This window comes from Pleurodeles waltl, chromosome 2_2 (assembly GCF_031143425.1).
Source record: "Pleurodeles waltl isolate 20211129_DDA chromosome 2_2, aPleWal1.hap1.20221129, whole genome shotgun sequence".
NCBI classification, from domain to species: Eukaryota; Metazoa; Chordata; class Amphibia; order Caudata; family Salamandridae; genus Pleurodeles; species Pleurodeles waltl.
In genome coordinates this window covers 1,160,996,199-1,161,019,114 of record NC_090439.1, presented here as the reverse complement: position 1 = coordinate 1,161,019,114, position 22,916 = coordinate 1,160,996,199, and the positions used below count along the sequence as shown (strand labels likewise).

At 49.6% G+C, this 22,916-nt stretch overlaps 1 protein-coding gene across 6 annotated transcripts in view; it reads right to left on the bottom strand.

Moving 5' to 3' along the window:
- LOC138282998 (casein kinase II subunit alpha-like) overlaps nt 1-22,916 on the bottom strand; it is a 193,079-nt gene that overhangs the window by 1,553 nt on the left and 168,610 nt on the right. For 4 of the 6 annotated variants that reach the window (XM_069221097.1, XM_069221095.1, XM_069221098.1 and 1 more), the window contains 5 exons: nt 14,073-14,183; nt 12,839-12,940; nt 4,766-4,866; nt 2,427-2,575; nt 522-608 (listed from right to left, as the gene is read on the bottom strand). In XM_069221097.1, coding sequence (XP_069077198.1) covers nt 522-608; nt 2,427-2,575; nt 4,766-4,866; nt 12,839-12,940; nt 14,073-14,183 — 550 coding nt within the window. The remainder of the gene's footprint in view (nt 1-521; nt 609-2,426; nt 2,576-4,765; nt 4,867-12,838; nt 12,941-14,072; nt 14,184-22,916) is intronic. The other 2 variants (XM_069221099.1, XM_069221096.1) reach the window with 1 other exon arrangement.

Genomic DNA, 22,916 nt, shown 5'->3' with positions numbered 1-22,916 from the left:
CCCCTCCTTCTCAAATGCATGGTCTATCTTTGCTTCCCTACGGCACCCGTCTCAAATTCACACCACCAGCCTCACCCACCACATCCAATCCAAGCCAGCCCTGCTCATCCCATCCTAAAAGCCTTCGTCTCAACAGCTTTTCTTTCTTCAGCATCCATGCCCTCCCACGCCAAAGGCTTTCCTCCTGGTTCTCCATCCTGTACCCCGCTTCCCAGTCCCCACCACCTTGCACAACAGTCACGGCGATCGCTGAGCACAGTGCTCAGCCTCGCCACCTGATGCTGGTTTCCAATACATTGGGATTATTTTCAGAAAACAGCAGCAAACACAACTTAAGAATGCAGTTAAGGATCCTACATAATCTGATCCACCATGGCCTTCTCTATCAGTGACTGACTCTTCGCCACTGCATCATTGTATAATCATGAGCCGAGGGATTTATTGGAGTCTTTTGTCTTTAACTTAAGCTATGAGAGCAGGATGAAACACAGAAAAACAGAGCTTTAAGTTGAAAGGCATACCGTTACCTGCCATCAAACTGGAGGAGCTGACAGGGGTGCTGCTGCCCGCCGCCGGGCCCATTCGAGGCACATCCTTCACTACTGGATCTGCAAGAAACCAAGAATGGGGGTCACTCTTCAGACATATGACTGACCCTGCATGCTTCCTCCTGTAGCTTCTAACCCTAGTCCAAGGGGACGCAAGAGGAGGATTGCAGGGAGCACACACCGGTGCTATGAATCTCCATCATTCACATGTCAAATCAAGTATCATTTAAAGTTCTGATGAAGTCCGCATCAGAGCTGGGATACTGGCTGCCAAGTCACCGTCCTTTCCCCGGGAATCTGACAAAGGCAACACTGTTATTTTATCTGGTTTTTGTATAGATCATGTCCACAAATTACTTGGTCTCTCAGCACTTGTGATAACATTTGGGCCACCAGCTTCTAACTCTACTTTTCAAATAGTGCTTTCTGGAATTAACAACTGTGTTGCGCTGTGCCAGCAGCGCCCAGAGGCAGATGTACTGCTTCAACAGCACCCATCAACAATGTACCTGTCTAGGGCAAAATGTGCCTACCTGGTCTGGCTGGGCAGTTTAAATGGCACCCCACCATCCACATCAGGTCAAAACTGATAGAGTAAACAGACTCTAGAATCGCAGAAGACCTACTCCAAGGACAGCCACCACTGCCCTATTAGCTGTAGTTTGCAAAATGGGCAGAGAGCAGTCATGCCAGTGTCACAGTAACAGCAGTTCCCAAGGTCAGCCTTAACCCCAGTAACAGCACCAAGTCACTGTCCTGTCAACTACACTTTACTAACAGCACACTAAGCTGCACAGTAAACAGCACACAGGAACTGAGATGACAACTGCACCGCGCTAACATCTCCAATGACCCTGCTCTAAGAGCCACCACTTTGTTGCATCAGACAGCTGCACACGTGGTTTCTAGGGTACAGCTGATGGGACAGTGAGTGGCTGCTCTTTGAGCAGGGCTATTGGAGCTGTTCGCACAGTGCAGCTGTCGGGGACCACTAACAGGGTCTATGTATTAACAGCTCCAGTGGCCCTGTTCTAAGAACAACCAGACACTGTCCAATCAGAACAGTTCCCAAGGACGCAGTCCCCGCCCCCATATAGTGCTAACAATACAGAGTTACTGTCGTGTCAGCTGCTTTGTGGAGACAGCACTGAAGGACTATCGAGTCAACTCCAATGTGCCAACAGCAACCTGGGTTACACCAAACCAACAGTGCACAGAAGCGCAATGCTAAGAGCTCTGAAATCAACTATCCTGCCAGCTGTATCCAGTGTCCCGTCAAAATGGTGGTGGCCAAGAAACCCAGTAGAGAAGTGCGCTAGGTAAGTCAGGTACGTCAGTCAGTCACTGCTGAGAAAAAAGTTCCACTCTAGTTCAAGACAAGATCTACTCCAACCACAGCTTACAAGAGTATGTCAGGCATCATGCCTTCCTGCAGCACCAAGGCAGCGAGAATCCCCTAAACACTGACCAAAAAGGTGATATGCGTGACCTGATGTTGTCAAGTACCACAGCAGCATCCATTACTACCACCTGCAGACACGTACAGTTTGTGAGACAGTGGTACACTGGTCTCCTACCTTTCAAACTGATCTAAGCCCGTCCAATGGGTGCCTCCAGTATTCAGAACAATCTGTGGTGTTCTCCTGTGATCAGCAACCTCTACCTAGAAGCTCTTGGAGTCATCTTCAATACCTCCTCTGTGCTATAGTGTTAGGACAGACGCGCCTGCACACCCTTTGTTGTACAGTGCTATGGGTAAGTGAGTATACATATAATGCATATATGACAGACAGCGACTCCAGGTCCGCTACCATCTCAGCCGCCACATGCACAGCTACTACCACCGCCCTTTACATGAGCATGGCATACGTCACGTACAGAAGTAAGGATGGTCCATGGCTTCTCGTGCTGTGAGCCGCGCTTGGTGATCGTAGCGGAGCAGTTTGTCAAGGAAGTCGAGGGCCTCTGTGCTCACCAGGTGCTGGTTTTCGCTGTGAACGAAGCGCTCCCATCTCTTTCGGGAATGTCTGAAAAGAAGAGATGAAATATGGACAAATCTTCGTCTGTGGTGCAGGTATCTGCCATTCTAAGGATGGCCTTGGAGTTACCCCGCACACAATAACCATCCTGTAACCCATACACAATCTTCACGGGACTTTTCAAATTGTGGGAGTACAAAGCCTGAAGGTGGAAGAAAATGTGCCCACACCCTGTGTCTAACCTTGTACCCCCAAAGCCTGCTGTCTTCACCTTCAGTCACATCCTACCCCCGGGCCCTAAACCTGCTTGCACTCTAGTCCACAGTCCGTGCCCACCCTCCTTAACCTGCTGTGCCTGGTGTCCCGCCCTTACAGCCCATTTCAGCATTTTCTGTTTAACATTATTCTTTAAACATGAGGAAACTTGAAAAAGACTTGCAGAGGCAAGATGGCACGTGCATTCATTCCTTACATCCATGAGTACTTGGAATTTAGGTCTGCTTTTCAGAACTGCGTCCCCTGAAAGTCAAAAACGTTTCTGTTGGAAGTGAAAAGGGTCTTTTCCTTTATTTTTCCACATATTACCATAGGTTTGGGGACTTTTTCCTCTACACCGTCATGTTCCCTTCTATATCCACAAATCCATGAATCCAGAGTCCCACAATATGGAGGTCACTGTACCTCCAGGTCCTTAAAGGTTGTGCAATGTGTACAACTGCAAAAATCAAATGTGTATTTTTTAAACAAATTATGGAGCCTCTCTTCGTCTGTTATCCCCCCATATACTCCCTGGAACAATAAGATGCTGCCTCTACCCCTTATACAACTCCGTTGGAACGAGTAATTTCCATCATGATTCCAAGTTTAGGTAGGTTCAACTCAGGAATTTTGCTCTCTGCTGCAGCAAAAATTCCTATGCGCCCAAATTTTGAAACACTAGCTTAAGTTCACTACAAATACGTTGTTGCCCCTTGGCTACTCTGTACACCAGATGATGTAACAAAACTAAGTTGAAACCATCAAAAGATTGCCACAGAAATTTATAACATGACTCGAGTTACCAGCAAACCATGAAAGCCATTTTCCATGAGAAGTAAAACTTGACCATAACTGTCGGTGACTGTATTATTACAGAATATAAACAGTACAGAAGGGCGGGGACGGCCTCCTCCAGCACACATACTATGTGTTCCCGATTACCTGATATTGGATATAGCACACATCTCATCGTCATTAACTTGCAATGAACATGAATATTAACACCAAGGCAGGACTCCATCCAACCTATTACTGGTAATGTTTCTTTACCGGGTCCTTGAGTTCATTATTCAAGATTCCCAGGTTGGCTACTCACTTGCAGAATACCTTCTTGTTTCCATAGCTATTTTGTTTGAAGTTTTTGTAAAGCGCCCCAATACTAATTAAGAGGGCATGGCGCTCTAGATGGATCAACAACCTATCCTAGGCGTCTGGAGCTACGGCCTTGCGCACACAATTGAGAAAGGTCCACTCTGGGGCCAACTTTTGCTTTGACTTTACCGCCAACAACTCCAGTGCCTTTGGTCCAAAGAGATTCTGCTCCCCTCCATACGAGCTCAGAGATGGCCAAGAGTCTAGCATAGCTGCACGACCATGTGAGCATGGTCTCGGGGCGCTGATGCGGAGCGAAGCAGGACAACATGGCGTCTTGTGTAGGGTACGTTAAATAGGGAGATAACCGTGCAGCTAGTAATGCACTACAACCCAGTCATCTCTAGTTGGGTGGCTTACTCATGTGTGACCCCAGACTCTCAATGCTCAGCGCCAGAAGCAACCATTTAAAAGAGCACAAGTCAGATGTCACACATCACCCTGCAATGTGTGGCCTTAAACAGTAACATCTAGGTTAGCAAATGAGTTGTGAATCTGGGTTAGATAGCAACTATAGCAGTTGATGTGAGAGTTTCTGGACTTGTGTTCCAACATGAGGTTAGTGACATCGGTGCAAGGCATCTCTCTTACCACAAGCAGGCTAGTAGAGTTACAGCATTGTGTCTATGTTAGTCCGCCCCAGTTACACAGACCAGTTTTCCCTCTTAGAGGCAAGGTGTTATTCTAAATTTGACTGTTTCCCCACAACCTGCTAGCTGGCTGGGTTGGGACCTCTTGTAAAGGCGGGCCTGTATGGATGCAACAGGTGGGTGCACATAAAGCCATCCAGAAAGGAAGCAGCGAGGAGGGGTACGCAACGCTACCCACCTGCCCAAAATGTCATTAAATCGAGGGTCTAGCTCAATGTTGTATTTGTCGATATAGTCGTACAAGTCTTCTGTGCCCAGCACCTTGGCGATTCGTACAAGCTGTTATGGTGATAAAAAGAAAATGAGTTTTAAAAAAACATACAAGCATATATTTAAAGAAAAGGTTGGTTTTGGGAGAAACACAGAGACAAGGAAATGGGTGACAGTGAAAAAGTATATGACACATATTCAGCATTATGTTATCAAGTGTTTATGAAGCGCAATCTCATGAAGGCGGCTTAAGTGTAAATGACGTAGACATAATGACCACAAACTATTTCAAAATCCGCCACATTGAAAGGTGTCCATGACTTTAGGCAGCAACACAATCTCATCCAACACAGAAGACTGCTTGGTAACCACACAGGTGGTAAGGCATCATCGGTGTGTGACCACCTACTCCAGGCAGGCTGCATTTACCTCAAGCCATCTTCACAATCAAAAGCAGAATGCACCCAAGATACATCATTTCTCAGAAGCTTGCATGGGGAAAGATGCCTGAATAATTCGACATTGAGGTTGCAGCATGTGGTGGCCAGTTTACGAGGTGTACCACACTTCCTCTTAACAATGCATTTGTTGTGGCACGGATATTATCAGAGGCTAAAGTGAACCCCCGAGCAGTCAGTGCAGGGCACAAGCACTGCTCTGCTCACACTGCACTATGCAAACTGCACAGATGCTTTACTGAACTTGAACCAGTGTGTACTAACAATAAAATAACAATAATCTAAGTGGCTAAGTGTGTGATGGGTACCTATGGTACTTACACCTTATACCAGGTCCAGTTATCCCTTATTAGTGAAATGTAGGCAGTGTCTAGAAGCCAGGCTGTCTAGGGGTAGCTATGACTGAGCAGCCAAGGCTTATCTAGGAGACATGCAAAGCTCATGCAATACAACTGCAGTCACACAGTACTCACACACAAGAAAGAAAACACTCAGTTGTACAAAAGTAAAGGTACTATTTTACAGTAACACAATCACTAAAACACTAGATAGGAAATACTCCAACAGGAGGTAAGTAAAACACTTTAGATGTACAGTAGCAAATCAGAAATAGGCATAAAAAGCCATAGAAAACAGTAAAAAGCAATACTGAAGGCCTAGGAGGCCAAACCATATACTAAAAGTGGAATGCGAAGTTCGGGTCCCCACCCAAGGAAGTGGAATAAGTAGAGGGGAGCTGGAGGAACTTGGAACCCCCAAATTTAAGTACCAGAGTGCCCCCAGCGACCAGGAGAGAAGAGGTAAGTTGCTTAGTTCCCAGGCGACCCTCAGCAGTGCCGAGAGCCCAAAGAACAACAGGCAGCACCCACAGAAGACCCAGAGGCAAGGAGCCCAGGAGTCACAGAGAGGCCCACGCAGCACACCTGAAGAGAGGTCCGATGTCACAGGGGAAGCAAGCAGAGGGCTGTGCATCGCAGGGAAGATTGCTGGGGCCTGGGCCAACACAGAGCATGAAGATCCCTTGAAGGAGATGCTAACAAGCCTTGGTAGCTGCAAGAGATGTGGTGCATGGGGGTACTGTCCTGTGTGGGATGGCAAGGGCCTACCTTCACCAAAGATAGACAACTGGCAGAGAGGACCAAGGGGACCACTCCAGACCACCACCAGTGATGCAGGATCCACGCAGCTTAGGATGAGAGGAGATCCATGCAGCCGGTCGTCACTGTAGTTGGTGTCTGCGGATGCAGGGAAGTGACTCCTTTCACTCCAAGGGAGATTCCTTCTAGCTTCTTGTGCAGACTGAAGACTTGCCACCCTCAGAGGATGTACAGCCGGGGAAATGTTGCAGTTGCTGGAAGGAGCCGGAGAAACTATGTTGCAGAACAGAGTCCTCGCAGTAGCTGCAGATTGTAGGTTCCTGTGGAGTCCAGTTGCGGTTCCAGTGGTCAGAAGTAAACGTTTCAGAGGATTCCTGCTGGAGTCTTCAATGTTGAATCTGAGGACCTACCCAAGAGGGAGACCCTAAAAAGCCATGGAAGGGGGACTGGTTACCTAGCCAGGTGACCACCTATCAGGTGGGCTTGTAACATCACCTGCCTGACCTGGCCACACAGATGCTCTCAGAGGCCTCTGCCCGCCTTGGATTCAAGATGGCAGAATCAAGCGGCCACCGGAAGGAGGTCTGGGCACCACCCCCGGGGTGGTGATGGACAAGGGAGTGGTTACCCTCCTTTCCATTGTCCAGTTTCAAGCCAGAGCAGAGACTGGAGGTCCCTGAAACAGTACAGACTGGTTTATGCAAGGAGGGCACCAAATGTGTCCTTCAAAGAACACCAGACCCTACCCCTCCAAAGCCATGTAACATCTATTTCAAAAGGGAAAGAGCATTACCCACCCCGCCTCCCCACCTCCCAAAGGAAATCCTTTGTTCTGCCTTCCTGGGCTTGAGCTGGTCAAGAAGCAGGAAGGCAGAAATCCATTTGAGGGGTGGCAGCAGCATGGGCTGTCCAGAAAACCCCAGAAAGCTGGTAGGAGGAATGCTGGGGGTCCTCTGAGGAGCCCCAGAGTGCATGGAATCATACAATCAATACTAGCAACAGTATTGGAGTATGATTCCAACATGTTTGATACCAAACATGACCAGGTTCTGAGTTACAATTATGTAGCTGGACATAGGTGGTGACCTATGTCCAATACACGCATAAAATGGCTTACCCGCACTCACGAAGTCCAGGAAAATGGGTCTGGCGTTCGTGGGGGGAACCTCTGCTCAAGCAAGGGTCCCCTCACACACAGGTACACGTGCCCTGCCTCTAGGATAGGGGGGCCTACCATAGGGGAGACTTACAATGACCTGGTGCAGTGACCTGAAGTGAAAGGGCACCTTTTCACGCAGGCTGCAAGGGCAGGCCTGCAAACACATTTTACATGGGCTCCTGTGGGTGGCATAATACATGCTGCAACCCATGGGGAACCCCTGGTGCCCCAATGTCCTGGTACCATATACTATAGGAGCACCAGTATGCCAAATGTGGGGTGTGTGAAGTCCCAGCAACCAAATTTAGAGGGAGAGAGTCACTGGGGTCCTGGTTAGCTGGATCCCCGTGAACACAGTCAAAACATACTGACACCAGGCAAAAAGTGGGGGTAACCATGCCAAAAATTGGGTACTTTTCTACAGTGTGTACCCGGCCCAGATGGGGCCTTAAACAGAGAGCAGTCTCTTGGAATCCAGTTGGGGTGGAGCTCCTTATGCTCATGTGGCACAAAAAAGTACCATGATGCCTCAACATGTCAGGGGAAGAGGTGGTGCCTGTTATATTTGTGAGAAGTTAGGGGAGAAGCTGCAAAAGAAAACCTGGAAGTGAGCAGACATAAGTACCAGGGTGATTGTCAGGTTATTTCACATGAGTCAGGAGAGTGAAGAAATAAATGGAGGAAAGTAAAGTTATTAACAATGTAAATAACAGATAAGGGTGGCGTGGAAAACTGTAGGTCACAGCGGGGATGAGGAGGAAGGACTTGGCGGAAATGGAAAGAGAAGGCTTAAATGTCCATAAGGCCACAGGAGAGAAAGGTAAGGAGCCTTGAAGTAAACCACATGGAATCCTAGGGAGAATGGAGGAGTGAGAAGAGACTGTCCGAGCTGCCAAGTGACCCCCATGAGGTGCAATGCCTTCAGACATTTCGGCTTTGTCTTCTGGGACCAATGTCTTTATTTTCTAGCCGTGTGGGCTTGCACACTGCACACCATGCTGCTGGCACAGCCAGGTGTGGCTGTAACTGTCCTATGGAAGACGACAGGTTGGCTGCTTCGACAGGTCAGTAAGTGCTGTACAAGCATCAACAGGACATGAAGCCACTTGTCAGCTGCTGAGACTGGGCAATAGAAGGGTATGGAGACCTTGAGGAGTAAGACTGGGGGAAGTGGGGGAAAATGGCAAAGGATGGGGAGGGATGAAGATTTTATGAGGCAAAGAGATGACTGGGAGGGTTGGGAGGTAATGGGGAAGAAGCAGAAACTACTGGGAATAAAAGGAAAGACCTGAAGCGAGCAAGAATGACTTGTGAATGACGGGAGCAACAATAAATAGGCGAAAAGTCCACAAGCAATAACAGGGAAGACTTGTCACTCCACGGAGTAACAAGAGCTCAGAAGACTATGGGGTACAACATGAGAGGTGACACTACATAGAGTAACAAGAGAGTTGAGAAAACGGCGGGGTACAACATGAGAAAGGTGACACTACACAGAGTAACAAGAGAGCTGAGAAGACTGCGGGGTACAAGATGAGAGGTGACACTACACAGAGAAACAAGAGAGCTGAGAAGACCGCGGGGTACAACATGAGAGGTATCACTACACAGAGTAACAAGAGAACTGAGAAGACTGAGGGCTACACCATGACAGGTGACACCACACCGAGCAACAAAAGTGCTCAGAAAACTATGGGGTACAACATGAGAGGTGACACTACACAGAGCAACAACAGAGCTGAGAAGACCACGGGTTACACCATGAGAGGTGACACTGCACAGAGTAACAATAGAGCTGAGAAAACCACGGGGTACAACATGAGAGGTGACCCTACATAGAGTAAGAAGAGAGCTGAGAAGACTATGGGGTACAACATGAGAGGTGACACTACACAAAGTAACAAGAGAGCTGAGAAGACCGTGGGGTACAACATGAGAGAGGTGACACTACACAGAGTAACAAGAGAGGTGAGAACACTATGGGGTACAATATGAGAGGTGACACTACACAGAGTAACAAGAGAAGTGAGAAGACAGAGGGCTACTCCATGACGGGTGACACCACGCAGAGCAACAAAAGAGCTCAGAAGACTATGGGGTACAACGAGAGAGGTGACACTACACTGAGTAACATGAGAGCTGAGAAGACCGCGGGGTTCAACATGAGAGAGGTGACACTACACAGAGTAACAAGAGAGCTGAGAATACTATGGGGTACAACATGAGAGGTGACACTACACAGAGTAACAAGAGAGCTGAGAAGACTATGGGGTACAACATGACAGAGGTGATGCTACGCAGAGCAACAAGAGAGCTGAGAAGACTGCGGGGTTCAACATGAGAGAGGTGACACTACACAGAGTAACAAGAGAGCTGAGAAGACCGCGGGGTACAACATGAGAGAGGTGACACTACACAGAGTAACAGGAGAGCTGAGAAGACTATGGGGTACAACATGACAGAGGTGATGCTACGCAGAGCAACAAGAGAGCTGAGAAGACTGCGGGGTTCAACATGAGAGAGGTGACACTACACAGAGTAACAAGAGAGCTGAGAAGACTATGGGGTACAACATGAGAGGTGACACTACACAAAGTAACAAGAGAGCTGAGAAGACCGTGGGGTACAACATGAGAGAGGTGACACTACACAGAGTAACAAGAGAGGTGAGAACACTATGGGGTACAATATGAGAGGTGACACTACACAGAGTAACAAGAGAAGTGAGAAGACAGAGGGCTACTCCATGACGGGTGACACCACGCAGAGCAACAAAAGAGCTCAGAAGACTATGGGGTACAACGAGAGAGGTGACACTACACTGAGTAACATGAGAGCTGAGAAGACCGCGGGGTTCAACATGAGAGAGGTGACACTACACAGAGTAACAAGAGAGCTGAGAATACTATGGGGTACAACATGAGAGGTGACACTACACAGAGTAACAAGAGAGCTGAGAAGACTATGGGGTACAACATGACAGAGGTGATGCTACGCAGAGCAACAAGAGAGCTGAGAAGACTGCGGGGTTCAACATGAGAGAGGTGACACTACACAGAGTAACAAGAGAGCTGAGAAGACCGCGGGGTACAACATGAGAGAGGTGACACTACACAGAGTAACAGGAGAGCTGAGAAGACTATGGGGTACAACATGACAGAGGTGATGCTACGCAGAGCAACAAGAGAGCTGAGAAGACTGCGGGGTTCAACATGAGAGAGGTGACACTACACAGAGTAACAAGAGAGCTGAGAAGACCGCGGGGTACAACATGAAAGAGGTGACACTACACAGAGTAACAGGAGAGCTGAGAAGACCGCGGGTACAACATGAGAGGTGACACTACACAGAGTAACAAGAGAGCTGAGAAGACCACGGGGTACAACATGAGAGGTGACACTAAGAGTAACAAGAGAGCTTAGAAGACTATGGGGTACAACATGAGAGGTGACACTACACAGAGTAACAAGAAAAGAGAAAACAGGACCACAAAAATAACATGAGAGGAGGGGCCCTAATACCAGTTCTCTGCCAAACCCAATTATTTGTTTTCCTACCCTATATTTGTTAATATGTTCTCACTTCTTTCCCATTTTGTGCTTTTCTAACGTTTAACTGTAACTGGGGAACAGTACATCACTGTCACCTGACAGAGGGATGTGTCTGTGGGAATACTGGACAACGAGGTCTGTACACAGGGAAAGCACCTCACTGTAACACATTACCGCCCCAGCACGTGTCCCGCTGCAGCGCTATCCCAGGCCCATCGATCCCTCCCGCAGGGCAGAGGCTCTATAAGATAAAGTAAGTGCCAGGGAAAAGAGCCTGCTATAAACCGAAGGCCTGGCTTGGACAAATAAATGGCAGTGCAGTACTGTCACCTCCTAGAATATGTTTAGGATGGATTCCTCACAAAATCCATCCCACTCCAGGGGTACAGAAGATCACATTGTCACACACTGGCCTTCATTCTTAAAGGGTAAAAATACTAAGTAAAGATTCCCAGATCTGCACTGCTGTGGCCTCGTACCCAGGCTCCAAGCTGTGAGAGGGCCACAGAAGCCACCGCAGGGATCTAGAAAATAAACGAGGTCAGCAACAAATTTCACTTTGTAAAGAGGATTCTGGAAATAATACCCCCCCCCCCCTTATATATACAGGCATTTCATGTTTGTGATCATGAATGAAGATGCCACAATGGACAACGTAAACTTACTTCTAAATCTGTTTTGGCATTCTTCGGACTAATCAGATGTCAAACATTGTTCCACACCGGGGAAGGTCTATTTACATATTTTTGTCATTCTAAGTCCTGTTCAATACACTGTACTGACCAAAAAAATGTGGAGTCCCCTAGTGGTTGCTCTACAGACTTGAAAGACTGTGACACACCAGTAAATGAAGATTTAAACTGGTGGGTGTGTTATGCGAGTGTGACACGCACTAGATGAAGATTTAAACTGGCGATATGTCATGTGAGTGTGACACGCCACTAGATGAAGATGTAAACTGGCGGTGTTTCATGTGAGTATATCTGCAAAGGATGCTGACAATGTCTGAGCAGTGACAAAAGAAGGTAGTAACATTATTCATTGTAACACACAAGTAGTAACAGCTTTCTGGGAAGTCCCACAAGGCGATATGGAGTTGAGATGGAGGGACCACAGAATAAGCACAATCCGGTTTCTCCAAAATCCCCGATGGTAAAGGAGCTCAGCAGCCAGAGAGCCAAGCTTGAGATCAGTTAAGAAACTTTAGAGAGGTGAAGTCTTGGAGTTGGGCTTGTCAAAAGGGTGGGTTATCGAGTCAACTGGCTGCAGGGCATGTGGTGCTTACACAACCTTCCTAGGTTCATTCAAGCAGCGACAGCGGGTTTTCGAAGGCCGTTCGTCAACACCAGTGGACTAAGCAACCAAAGGGTCACAGACCAGAACTGATATATACTCCATTCTTCTGAAGTGGAGATGAAACCACTAAGAGGTGAAGTGTCTGTACAAAGGACAACCTCAGCTGGGACTAGGCAGCCCGATGTTAACCACAGGGTGTGCAGGGTCTCTCCTAAGATTGGGCAGAAACTGCCATCGACAGTCAGTATGCAATGGAGAACCTCGCTTGCATGGACAGATGCCAAGTGTGTCCCCCACTACTGTGACAGAGGCAGATTGACGGAATTTAGTAATGTGCATTTCTTAGCTGTTAGCAATCATTCAGCGGCGCAGGAGAAGCAGCACAACCTCCCTGCACCCCAATGTGATACAGGAACAATAGTGCATGTAACAGGGATGAACTCATGGAAGACTGAGCGAAGGAAGCTGCGTTGGTCTTACCTGGTCGTAGTTATCATGCCCGTGGAAGAAGGGCTCCTTCCTGAAGATCATACTTGCCAACATGCAGCCTAAACTCCACATGTCTAAACTGTAGTCGTACATCTGTAACAAGAGCAAGAAGAGAGCAGTCACTGCTGGGTCCATCTGGGACTACTCCAGGAGCCTCCTAATCACAGGCACACACTGCTTCTGGGTGCCACCAAATGACAAGCAAGGCTGTGTGGAGGAGGGGGGTTTTAGGTTAAAGAGACAAGCTCAGACACTGTCAACAGCAGAAAGCTAGGGACAGCACCTGGGATCTCCAAACCCCCCAAAAAACAGTGGACATGCATGCAGTGGACATGGCAGCAGGATCTTAGTAATCCTGTCAAGAGGTGCAAGGGCTCATGATGACAAAACTCAGAGCTGTGAGTGTCCAACTCCAGTAGCTGTCAAGACCTCAAGAGGAAACAGACATCAGTGACCAGGGCCTATCCCACATCATGCCTGGCCACTGTCTGTGCAGCTCTAACTCATCACCTTCTCTGAAGAGAAACTTTTATACTTAACATCTATCACCAATAGGTACAGTTTTTATTTGCAGATATGAAGGACCTTCCAAGAAGGAGAAAGTTGAAATATGTCCCCGGCCAAGGCTGTATCTTGTGTGAGAGTTAAGCGACCCTGTCCGAGCGCTCACACCAGTCTTTGGTGCCCGCAGGGTGGCATCAGGGCTAGCAGAGCTGTGTAGGCCCTTCCTTCTTCACTCCCTCAGTGTTGGAAGTTCCTATCCTAGTAGATATTGTCTGGGCTGGGTTTTCGGTCACCATCTTACACGTCACACGCCTCTGAGTGTTTAGCCACAGAGAGGAGTTTTCCACTGGACTGAATATTCAGATCACTGAAGGCGATAGTAGGAAAGTGATTGGGCAACTTCTTGCCAAGTGGTAAACCAGTTGTTGGACTGAGGGCGAAGGGCACGCAGGAGGCTCTTCATCAGAATGTTTATCAGGAAGGGAAACATGGTGTTTAAGAGTTGAAGGCACGACTCCTGCACTTATGCAGATACCTTGCGTGTTGTGTCCCATACACAAGAACCACTGATCTCCCTCAGCTAATACCAAGAGATTCCTTTTCATGCATTCAGATGATCCGCAGGCATACTAATGTCAGCTGTGTGGATTATTTTTTGGAGAGCAACGCATGGAAGGACTGCGCATCACAGCAGCGCTCGCATTCATGCACTTTCGCTTACCTGATAATCTACCAATAATTCGGGTCCTTTGAAGTATCGAGACGCTACTCGCACGTTGTACTCCTGCCCAGGGTGGTAGAACTCCGCCAAGCCCCAGTCTATGAGACGAAGCTAAAAAGGAGCGAAAGAACGAGAGAAAACAGAAAATCATTATTTCCATGCAATAGCAAGTTCTCTGCAGCAGAGGGTCACTTCAATTTACAGCAGGCTGAATGTACTTTCCTGCCATAAACAAAGTACAGGGTACATAAGTAAGGCACACAGCGAGAAGGCACCCCCTACTCTTTGTACAGCACAGAGACTGAAGGCACCCTCTACTCTTTGTACAGCACAGAGACCGAAGGCACCCTCTACTCTTTGTACAGCACAGAGACAGAGGGCACCCCCTACTCTTTGTACAGCACAGAGACTGAATGCACCCTCTACTCTTTGTACAGCACAGAGACCGAAGGCACCCTCTACTCTTTGTACAGCACAGACACAGAGGGCACCCGCTACTCTTTGTAAAGCAGAGAGACAGAGGGCACCCCCTACTCTTTGTACAGCACAGAGACAGAGGGCACCCTCTACTCTTTGTACAGCACAGAGACAGAGGGCACCCTCTACTCTTTGTACAGCACAGAGACAGAAGGCACCCACAGATACGACTGAAGGCACACTCTACTCTTTGTACAGCACAGAGACCGAAGGCACCCTCTACTCTTTGTACAGCGCAGAGACAGAGGGCACCCCCTACTCTTTGTACAGCACAGAGACCGAAGGCACCCTCTACTCTTTGTACAGCACAGAGACAGAGGGCACCCTCTACTCTTTGTACAGCACAGAGACAGAGGGCACCCTCTACTCTCTGTACAGCACAGAGACTGGAGGCACCCTCTACTCTCTGTACAGCACAGAGACAGAAGGCACCCTCTACTCTCTGTACAGCACAGAGACTGCAGGCACCCTCTACTCATTGTACAGCACAGAGACAGAGGGCACCCCCTACTCTTTGTACAGCACAGAGACTGAAGGCACCCTCTACTCTTTGTACAGCACAGAGACAGAGGGCACCCTCTACTCTCTGTACAGCACAGAGACTGGAGGCACCCTCTACTCTCTGTACAGCACAGAGACTGCAGGCACCCTCTACTCTTTGTACAGCACAGCGACAGAGGGCACCCCCTACTCTTTGTACAGCACAGAGACTGAAGGCACCCTCTACTCTTTGTACAGCACAGAGACCGAAGGCACCCTCTACTCTTTGTACAGCACAGAGACAGAGGGCACCCCCTACTCTTTGTACAGCACAGAGACTGAAGGCACCCTCTACTCTTTGTATAACACAGAGACAGAGGGCACCATCTACTCTTTGTACAGCACAGAGACAGAAGGCACCCACAGAGACGACTGAAGGCACACTCTACTCTTTGTATAGCACAGAGACCAAAGGCACCCTCTACTCTTTGTACAGCGCAGAGACAGAGGGCACCCCCTACTCTTTGTACAGCACAGAGACAGAGGGCACCCTCTACTCTTTGTACAGCACAGAGACAGAGGGCACCCTCTACCCTTTGTACAGCACAGAGACAGAGGGCACCCTCTACTCTCTGTACAGCACAGAGACTGGAGGCATCCTCTACTCTCTGTACAGCACAGAGACAGAAGGCACCCTCTACTCTTTGTACAGCACAGAGACAGAAGGCACCCCCTACTCTTTGTACAGCACAGAGACTGAAGGCACCCTCTACTCTTTGTCCAGCACAGAGACCAAAGGCACCCTCTACTCTTTGTACAGCACAGAGACAGAGGGCACCCCCTACTCTTTGTACAGCACAGAGACTGAAGGCACCCTCTACTCTTTGTACAGCACAGAGACAGAGGGCACACTCTACTCTTTGTACAGCACAGAGACTGGAGGTACCCGCTACTCTTTGTACAGCACAGAGACAGAGGGCACCCTCTACTCTTTGTACAGCACAGAGACAGAGGGCACCCTCTACTCTTTGTACAGCACAGAGACTGAAGGCACCCTCTACTCTTTGTACAGCACAGAGACAGAGGGCACCCTCTACTCTTTGTACAGCACAGAGACTGGAGGTACCCGCTACTCTTTGTACAGCACAGAGACAGAGGGCACCCTCTACTCTTTGTACAGCACAGAGACAGAGGGCACCCTCTACAGAGACTGAAGGCACCCTCTACTCTTTGTATAGCACAGGGACAGAGGTCACCCTCTACTCTTTGTACAGCACAGAGACAGAAGGCACCCACAGAGACGACTGAAGGCACCCGCTACTCTTTGTACAGCACAGAGACAGAGGGCACCCCCTACTCTTTGTACAGCACAGAGACTGAAGGCACCCTCTACTCTTTGTACAGCACAGAGACTGAAGGCACCCTCTACTCTTTGTACAGCACAGAGACAGAGGGCACCCTCTACTCTTTGTACAGCACAGAGACAGAGGGCACCCTCTACTCTTTGTATAGCACAGAGACAGAGGGCACCCTCTACTCTGTACAGCACAGAGACAGAAGGCACCCACAGAGACGACCGAAGGCACCCTCTACTCTTTGTACAGCACAGAGACAGAGGGCACCCTCTACTCTTTGTACAGCACAGAGACCGCAGGCACCCTCTACTCTTTGTACAGCACAGAGACAGAAGGCACCCCCTACTCTTTGTACAGCACAGAGACCGAAGGCACCGCCTACTCTTTGTACAGCACAGAGACAGAGGGCACCCTCTACTCTTTGTACAGCACAGAGACTGGAGGCACCCTCTACTCTTTGTACAGCACAGAGATAGAGGGCACCCCCAACAGAGACTGAAGGCACCCTCTACTCTTTGTAAAGCACAGGGACAGAGGTCACCCTCTACTCTTTGTACAGCACAGAGACAGAAGGCACCCACAGAGACGACTGAAGGCACCCGCTACTCTTTGTACAGCACAGAGACAGAGGGCACCCCCTACTCTTTGTACAGCACAGAGACTGAAGGCACCCTCTACTCTTTGTACAGCACAGAGACAGAGGGCACCCTCTACTCTTTGTACAGCACAGACTGAAGGCACCCTCTACTCTTTGTACAGCACAGAGACAGAGGGCACCCTCTACAGAGACTGAAGGCACCCTCTACTCTTTGTATAGCACAGAGACAGAGGGCACCCTCTACTCTTTGTACAGCACAGACAGAAGGCACCCTCTACTCTTTGTATAGCACAGAGACAGAAGGCACCCTCTACTCTTTGTACAACACAGAGACAGAGAGCAAACTCTACTCTTTGTACAGCACAGAGACAGAGAGCAAACTCTACTCTTTGTACAGCACAGAGACAGAGAGCAAACTCTACTCTTTGTACAGCACAGAGACTGAAGGCACCGTCTACTCTTTGTGCAGCACAGAGACAGAGGGCACCCTCTACTCTTTGTGCAGCACAGAGACAGAGGGCACCCTCTACTCTTTGTACAGCACAGAGACCGAAGGCACCCTCTACTCTTTGTGCAGCACAGAGACTAAGGGCACCCTCTACTCTTTGTACAGCACAGAGACTGGAGGTACCCGCTACTCTTTGTACAGCACAGAGACAGAGGGCACCCTCTACTCTTTGTACAGCACAGAGACTGGAGGTACCCGCTACTCTTTGTACAGCACAGAGACAGAGGGCACCCTCTACTCTTTGTATAGCACAGAGACAGAGGGCACCCTCTACTCTTTGTACAGCACAGAGACAGAAGGCACCCACAGAGATGACTGAAGGCACCCTCTACTCTCTGTACAGCACAGAGACAGAAGGCACCCACAGAGAGGACTGAAGGCACCCTCTACTCTCTGTACAGCACAGAGACTGGAGGCACCCTCTACTCGTTGTACAGCACAGAGACAGAGGGCACCCTCTACTCTTTGTACAGCACAGAGACTGGAGGTACCTGCTACTCTTTGTACAGCACAGAGACAGAGGGCACCCTCTACTCTTTGTATAGCACAGAGACAGAGGGCACCCTCTACTCTTTGTACAGCACAGAGACAGAAGGCACCGACAGACGACTGAAGGCACACTCTACTCTTTGTACAGCACAGAGACCGAAGGCACCCTCTACTCTTTGTACAGCACAGAGACCGAAGGCACCCTCTACTCTTTGTACAGCACAGAGACCGAAGGCACCCTCTACTCTTTGTACAGCAGAGAGACCGAAGGCACCCTCTACTCTTTGTACAGCAGAGAGACCGAAGGCACCCTCTACTCTTTGTACAGCAGAGAGACCGAAGGCACCCTCTACTCTTTGTACAGCAGAGAGACCGAAGGCACCCTCTATTCTTTGTACAGCACAGAGACCGAAGGCACCCTCTACTCTTTGTACAGCACAGAGACAGAGGGCACCCTCTACTCTTTGTACAGAACAGAGACCGAAGGCACCCCCTACTTTTTGTACAGCACAGAGACTGAGGGCACCCCCTACTCTTTGTACAGCACAGAGACAGAGGGCACCCTCTACTCTTTGTACAGCACAGAGACTGGAGGCCCCCTCTACTCTTTGTACAGCACAGAGCCAGAGGGCACCCTCTACAGAGACTGAAGGCACCCTCTACTCTTTGTATAGCACAGAGACAGAGGGCACCCTCTACTCTTTGTACAGCACAGAGACAGAAGGCACCCACAGAGACGACTGAAGGCACCCTCTACTCTTTGTACAGCACAGAGACAGAGGGCACCCTCTACTCTCTGTACAGCACAGAGACTGGAGGCACCCTCTACTCTCTGTACAGCACAGACAGAAGGCACCCTCTACTCTTTGTACAGCACAGAGACTGCAGGCACCCTCTACTCTTTGTACAGCACAGAGACTGAAGGCACCCTCTACTCTTTGTACAGCATAGAGACCGAAGGAACCCTCTACTCTTTGTACAGCACAGAGACAGAGGGCACCCCCTACTCTTTGTACAGCACAGAGACTGAAGGCACCCTCTACTCTTTGTACAGCACAGAGACCGAAGGCACCCTCTACTCTTTGTACAGCACAGAGACAGAGGGCACCCCCTACTCTTTGTACAGCACAGAGACTGAAGGCACCCTCTACTCTTTGTATAGCACAGAGACAGAGGGCACCCTCTACTCTTTGTACAGCACAGACACAGAAGGCACCCACAGAGACGACTGAAGGCACACTCTACTCTTTGTACAGCCCAGAGACCGAAGGCACCCTCTACTCTTTGTACAGCGCAGAGACAGAGGGCACCCCCTACTCTTTGTACAGCACAGAGACAGAGGGCACCCTCTACTCTTTGTACAGCACAGAGACTGAAGGCACCCTCTACTCTTTGTACAGCACAGAGACAGAGGGCACCCTCTACTCTTTGTACAGCACAGAGACAGAAGGCACCCACAGAGACGACTGAAGGCACACTCTACTCTTTGTACAGCACAGAGACCGAAGGCACCCTCTACTCTTTGTACAGCGCAGAGACAGAGGGCACCCCGTACTCTTTGTACAGCACAGAGACAGAGGGCACCCTCTACTCTTTGTACAGCACAGAGACAGAGGGCACCCTCTACTCTTTGTACAGCACAGAGACCACCCTCTACTCTCTGTACAGCACAGAGACTGGAGGCACCCTCTACTCTCTGTACAGCACAGAGACTGGAGGCACCCTCTACTCTCTGTACAGCGCAGAGACAGAAGGCACCCTCTACTCTTTGTACAGCACAGAGACTGCAGGCACCCTCTACTCTGTGTACAGCACAGAGACAGAGGGCACCCCCTACTCTTTCTACAGCACAGAGACCGAAGGCACCCTCTACTCTTTGTACAGCACAGAGACCAAAGGCACCCTCTACTCTTTGTACAGCACAGAGACCAAAGGCACCCTCTACTCTTTGTACAGCACAGAGACCAAAGGCACCCTCTACTCTTTGTACAGCACAGAGACAGAGGGCACCCTCTACTCTTTGTACAGCACAGAGACCGAAGGCACCCTCTACTCTTTGTACAGCACAGAGACCGGAGGCACCCTCTACTCTTTGTACAGCACAGAGACAGAGGGCACCCTCTACTCTTTGTACAGCACAGAGACCGAAGGCACCCTCTACTCTCTGTACAGCACAGAGACAGAGGGCACCCTCTAATCTTTGTACAGCACAGAGACCGAAGGCACCCTCTACTCTTTGTACAGCACAGAGACAGAGGGCACCCTCAACAGAGACTGAAGGCACCCTCTACTCTTTGTAAAGCACAGGGACAGAGGTCACCCTCTACTCTTTGTACAGCACAGAGACAGAAGGCACCCTCTACTCTTTGTACAGCACAGAGACTGGAGGTACCCGCTACTCTTTGTACAGCACAGAGACAGAGGGTACCCTCTACTCTTTGTATAGCACAGAGACAGAGGGCACCCTCTACTCTTTGTACAGCACAGAGACAGAGGGCACCCTCTACTCTTTGTACAGCACAGAGACAGAGGGCACCCTCTACTCTTTGTACAGCACAGAGACTGAAGGCACCCTCTACTCTTTGTACAGCACAGAGACAGAGGGCACCCTCTACAGAGACTGAAGGCACCCTCTACTCTTTGTATAGCACAGAGATAGAGGGCACCCTCTACTATTTGTACAGCACAGAGACAGAAGGCACCCTCTACTCTTTGTACAGCACAGAGACAGAAGGCACCCTCTACTCTTTGTACAGCACAGAGACAGAGGGCACCCTCTACTCTTTGTACAGCACAGAGACTGGAGGCACCCTCTACTCTTTGTACAGCACAGAGACAGAGGGCACCCTCTACAGAGACTGAAGGCACCCTCTATTCTTTGTATAGCACAGGGACAGAGGTCACCCTCTACTCTTTGTACAGCACAGAGACAGAAGGCACCCACAGAGACGACTGAAGGCACCCTCTACTCTTTGTACAGCACAGAGACAGAGGGCACCCCCTACTCTTTGTAGAGCACAGAGACTGAAGGCACCCTCTACTCTTTGTACAGCACAGAGACTGAAGGCACCCTCTACTCTTTGTACAGCACAGAGACAGAGGGCACCCTCTACTCTTTGTACAGCACAGAGACAGAGGGCATCCTCTACTCTTTGTACAGCACAGAGACTGAAGGCACCCTCTACTCTTTGTACAGCACAGAGACAGAGGGCACCCTCTACAGAGACTGAAGGCACCCTCTACTCTTTGTATAGCACAGAGACAGAGGGCACCCTCTACTCTTTGTACAGCACAGAGACAGAAGGCACCCTCTACTCTTTGTACAGCACAGAGACAGAAGGCACCCTCTACTCTTTGTACAGCACAGAGACAGAAGGCACCCTCTACTCTTTGTACAGCACAGAGACTGAAGGCACTGTCTACTCTTTGTACAGCACAGAGACAGAGGGCACCCTCTACTCTTTGTGCAGCACAGAGACAGAGGGCACCCTCTACTCTTTGTACAGCACAGAGACTGAAGGCACCCTCTATTCTTTGTACAGCACAGAGACCGAAGGCACCCTCTACTCTTTGTGCAGCACAGAGACTAAGGGCACCCTCTACTCTTTGTACAGCACAGAGACTGGAGGTACCCGCTACTCTTTGTACAGCACAGAGACAGAGGGCACCCCCTACTCTTTGTACAGCACAGAGACAGAGGGCACCCTCTACTCTTTGTACAGCACAGAGACAGAGGGCACCCTCTACTCTTTGTACAGCACAGAGACAGAAGGCACCCACAGAGACGACTGAAGGCACACTCTACTCTTTGTACAGCCCAGAGACCGAAGGCACCCTCTACTCTTTGTACAGCGCAGAGACAGAGGGCACCCCCTACTCTTTGTACAGCACAGAGACAGAGGGCACCCCCTACTCTTTGTACAGCACAGAGACAGAGGGCACCCCCTACTCTTTGTACAGCACAGAGACAGAGGGCGCCCCCTACTCTTTGTACAGCACAGAGACAGAGGGCACCCTCTACTCTTTGTACAGCACAGAGACAGAGGGCACCCTCTACTCTTTGTACAGCACAGAGACTGGAGGCACCCTCTACTCTCTGTACAGCACAGAGACAGAAGGCACCCTCTACTCTTTGTACAGCACAGAGACTGCAGGCACCCTCTACTCTTTGTACAGCACAGAGACAGAGGGCACCCCCTACTCTTTGTACAGCACAGAGACTGAAGGCACCCTCTACTCTTTGTACAGCACAGAGACCAAAGGCACCCTCTACTCTTTGTACAGCACAGAGAGAGAGGGCACCCCCTACTCTTTGTACAGCACAGAGACTGAAGGCACCCTCTACTCTTTGTACAGCACAGAGACAGAGGGCACCCACTACTCTTTGTACAGCACAGAGACTGGAGGTACCTGCTACTCTTTGTACAGCACAGAGACAGAGGGCACCCTCTACTCTTTGTACAGCACAGAGACAGAAGGCACCCACAGAGACGACTGAAGGCACACTCTACTCTTTGTACAGCACAGAGACCGAAGGCACCCTCTACTCTTTGTACAGCACAGAGACAGAAGGCACCCTCTACTCTTTGTACAGCACAGAGACCGAAGGCACCCTCTACTCTTTGTACAGCACAGAGACCGAAGGCACCCTCTACTCTTTGTACAGCACAGAGACCGAAGGCACCCTCTACTCTTTGTACAGCACAGAGAGACTGAAGGCACCCTCTGCTCTTTGTACAGCACAGAGACCGAAGGCACCCTCTACTCTTTGTACAGCACAGAGACAGAGGGCACCCTCTACTCTTTGTACAGAACAGAGACCGAAGGCACCCCCTACTTTTTGTACAGCACAGAGACTGAGGGCACCCCCTACTCTTTGTACAGCACAGAGACCGAAGGCACCGCCTACTCTTTGTACAGCACAGAGACAGAGGGCA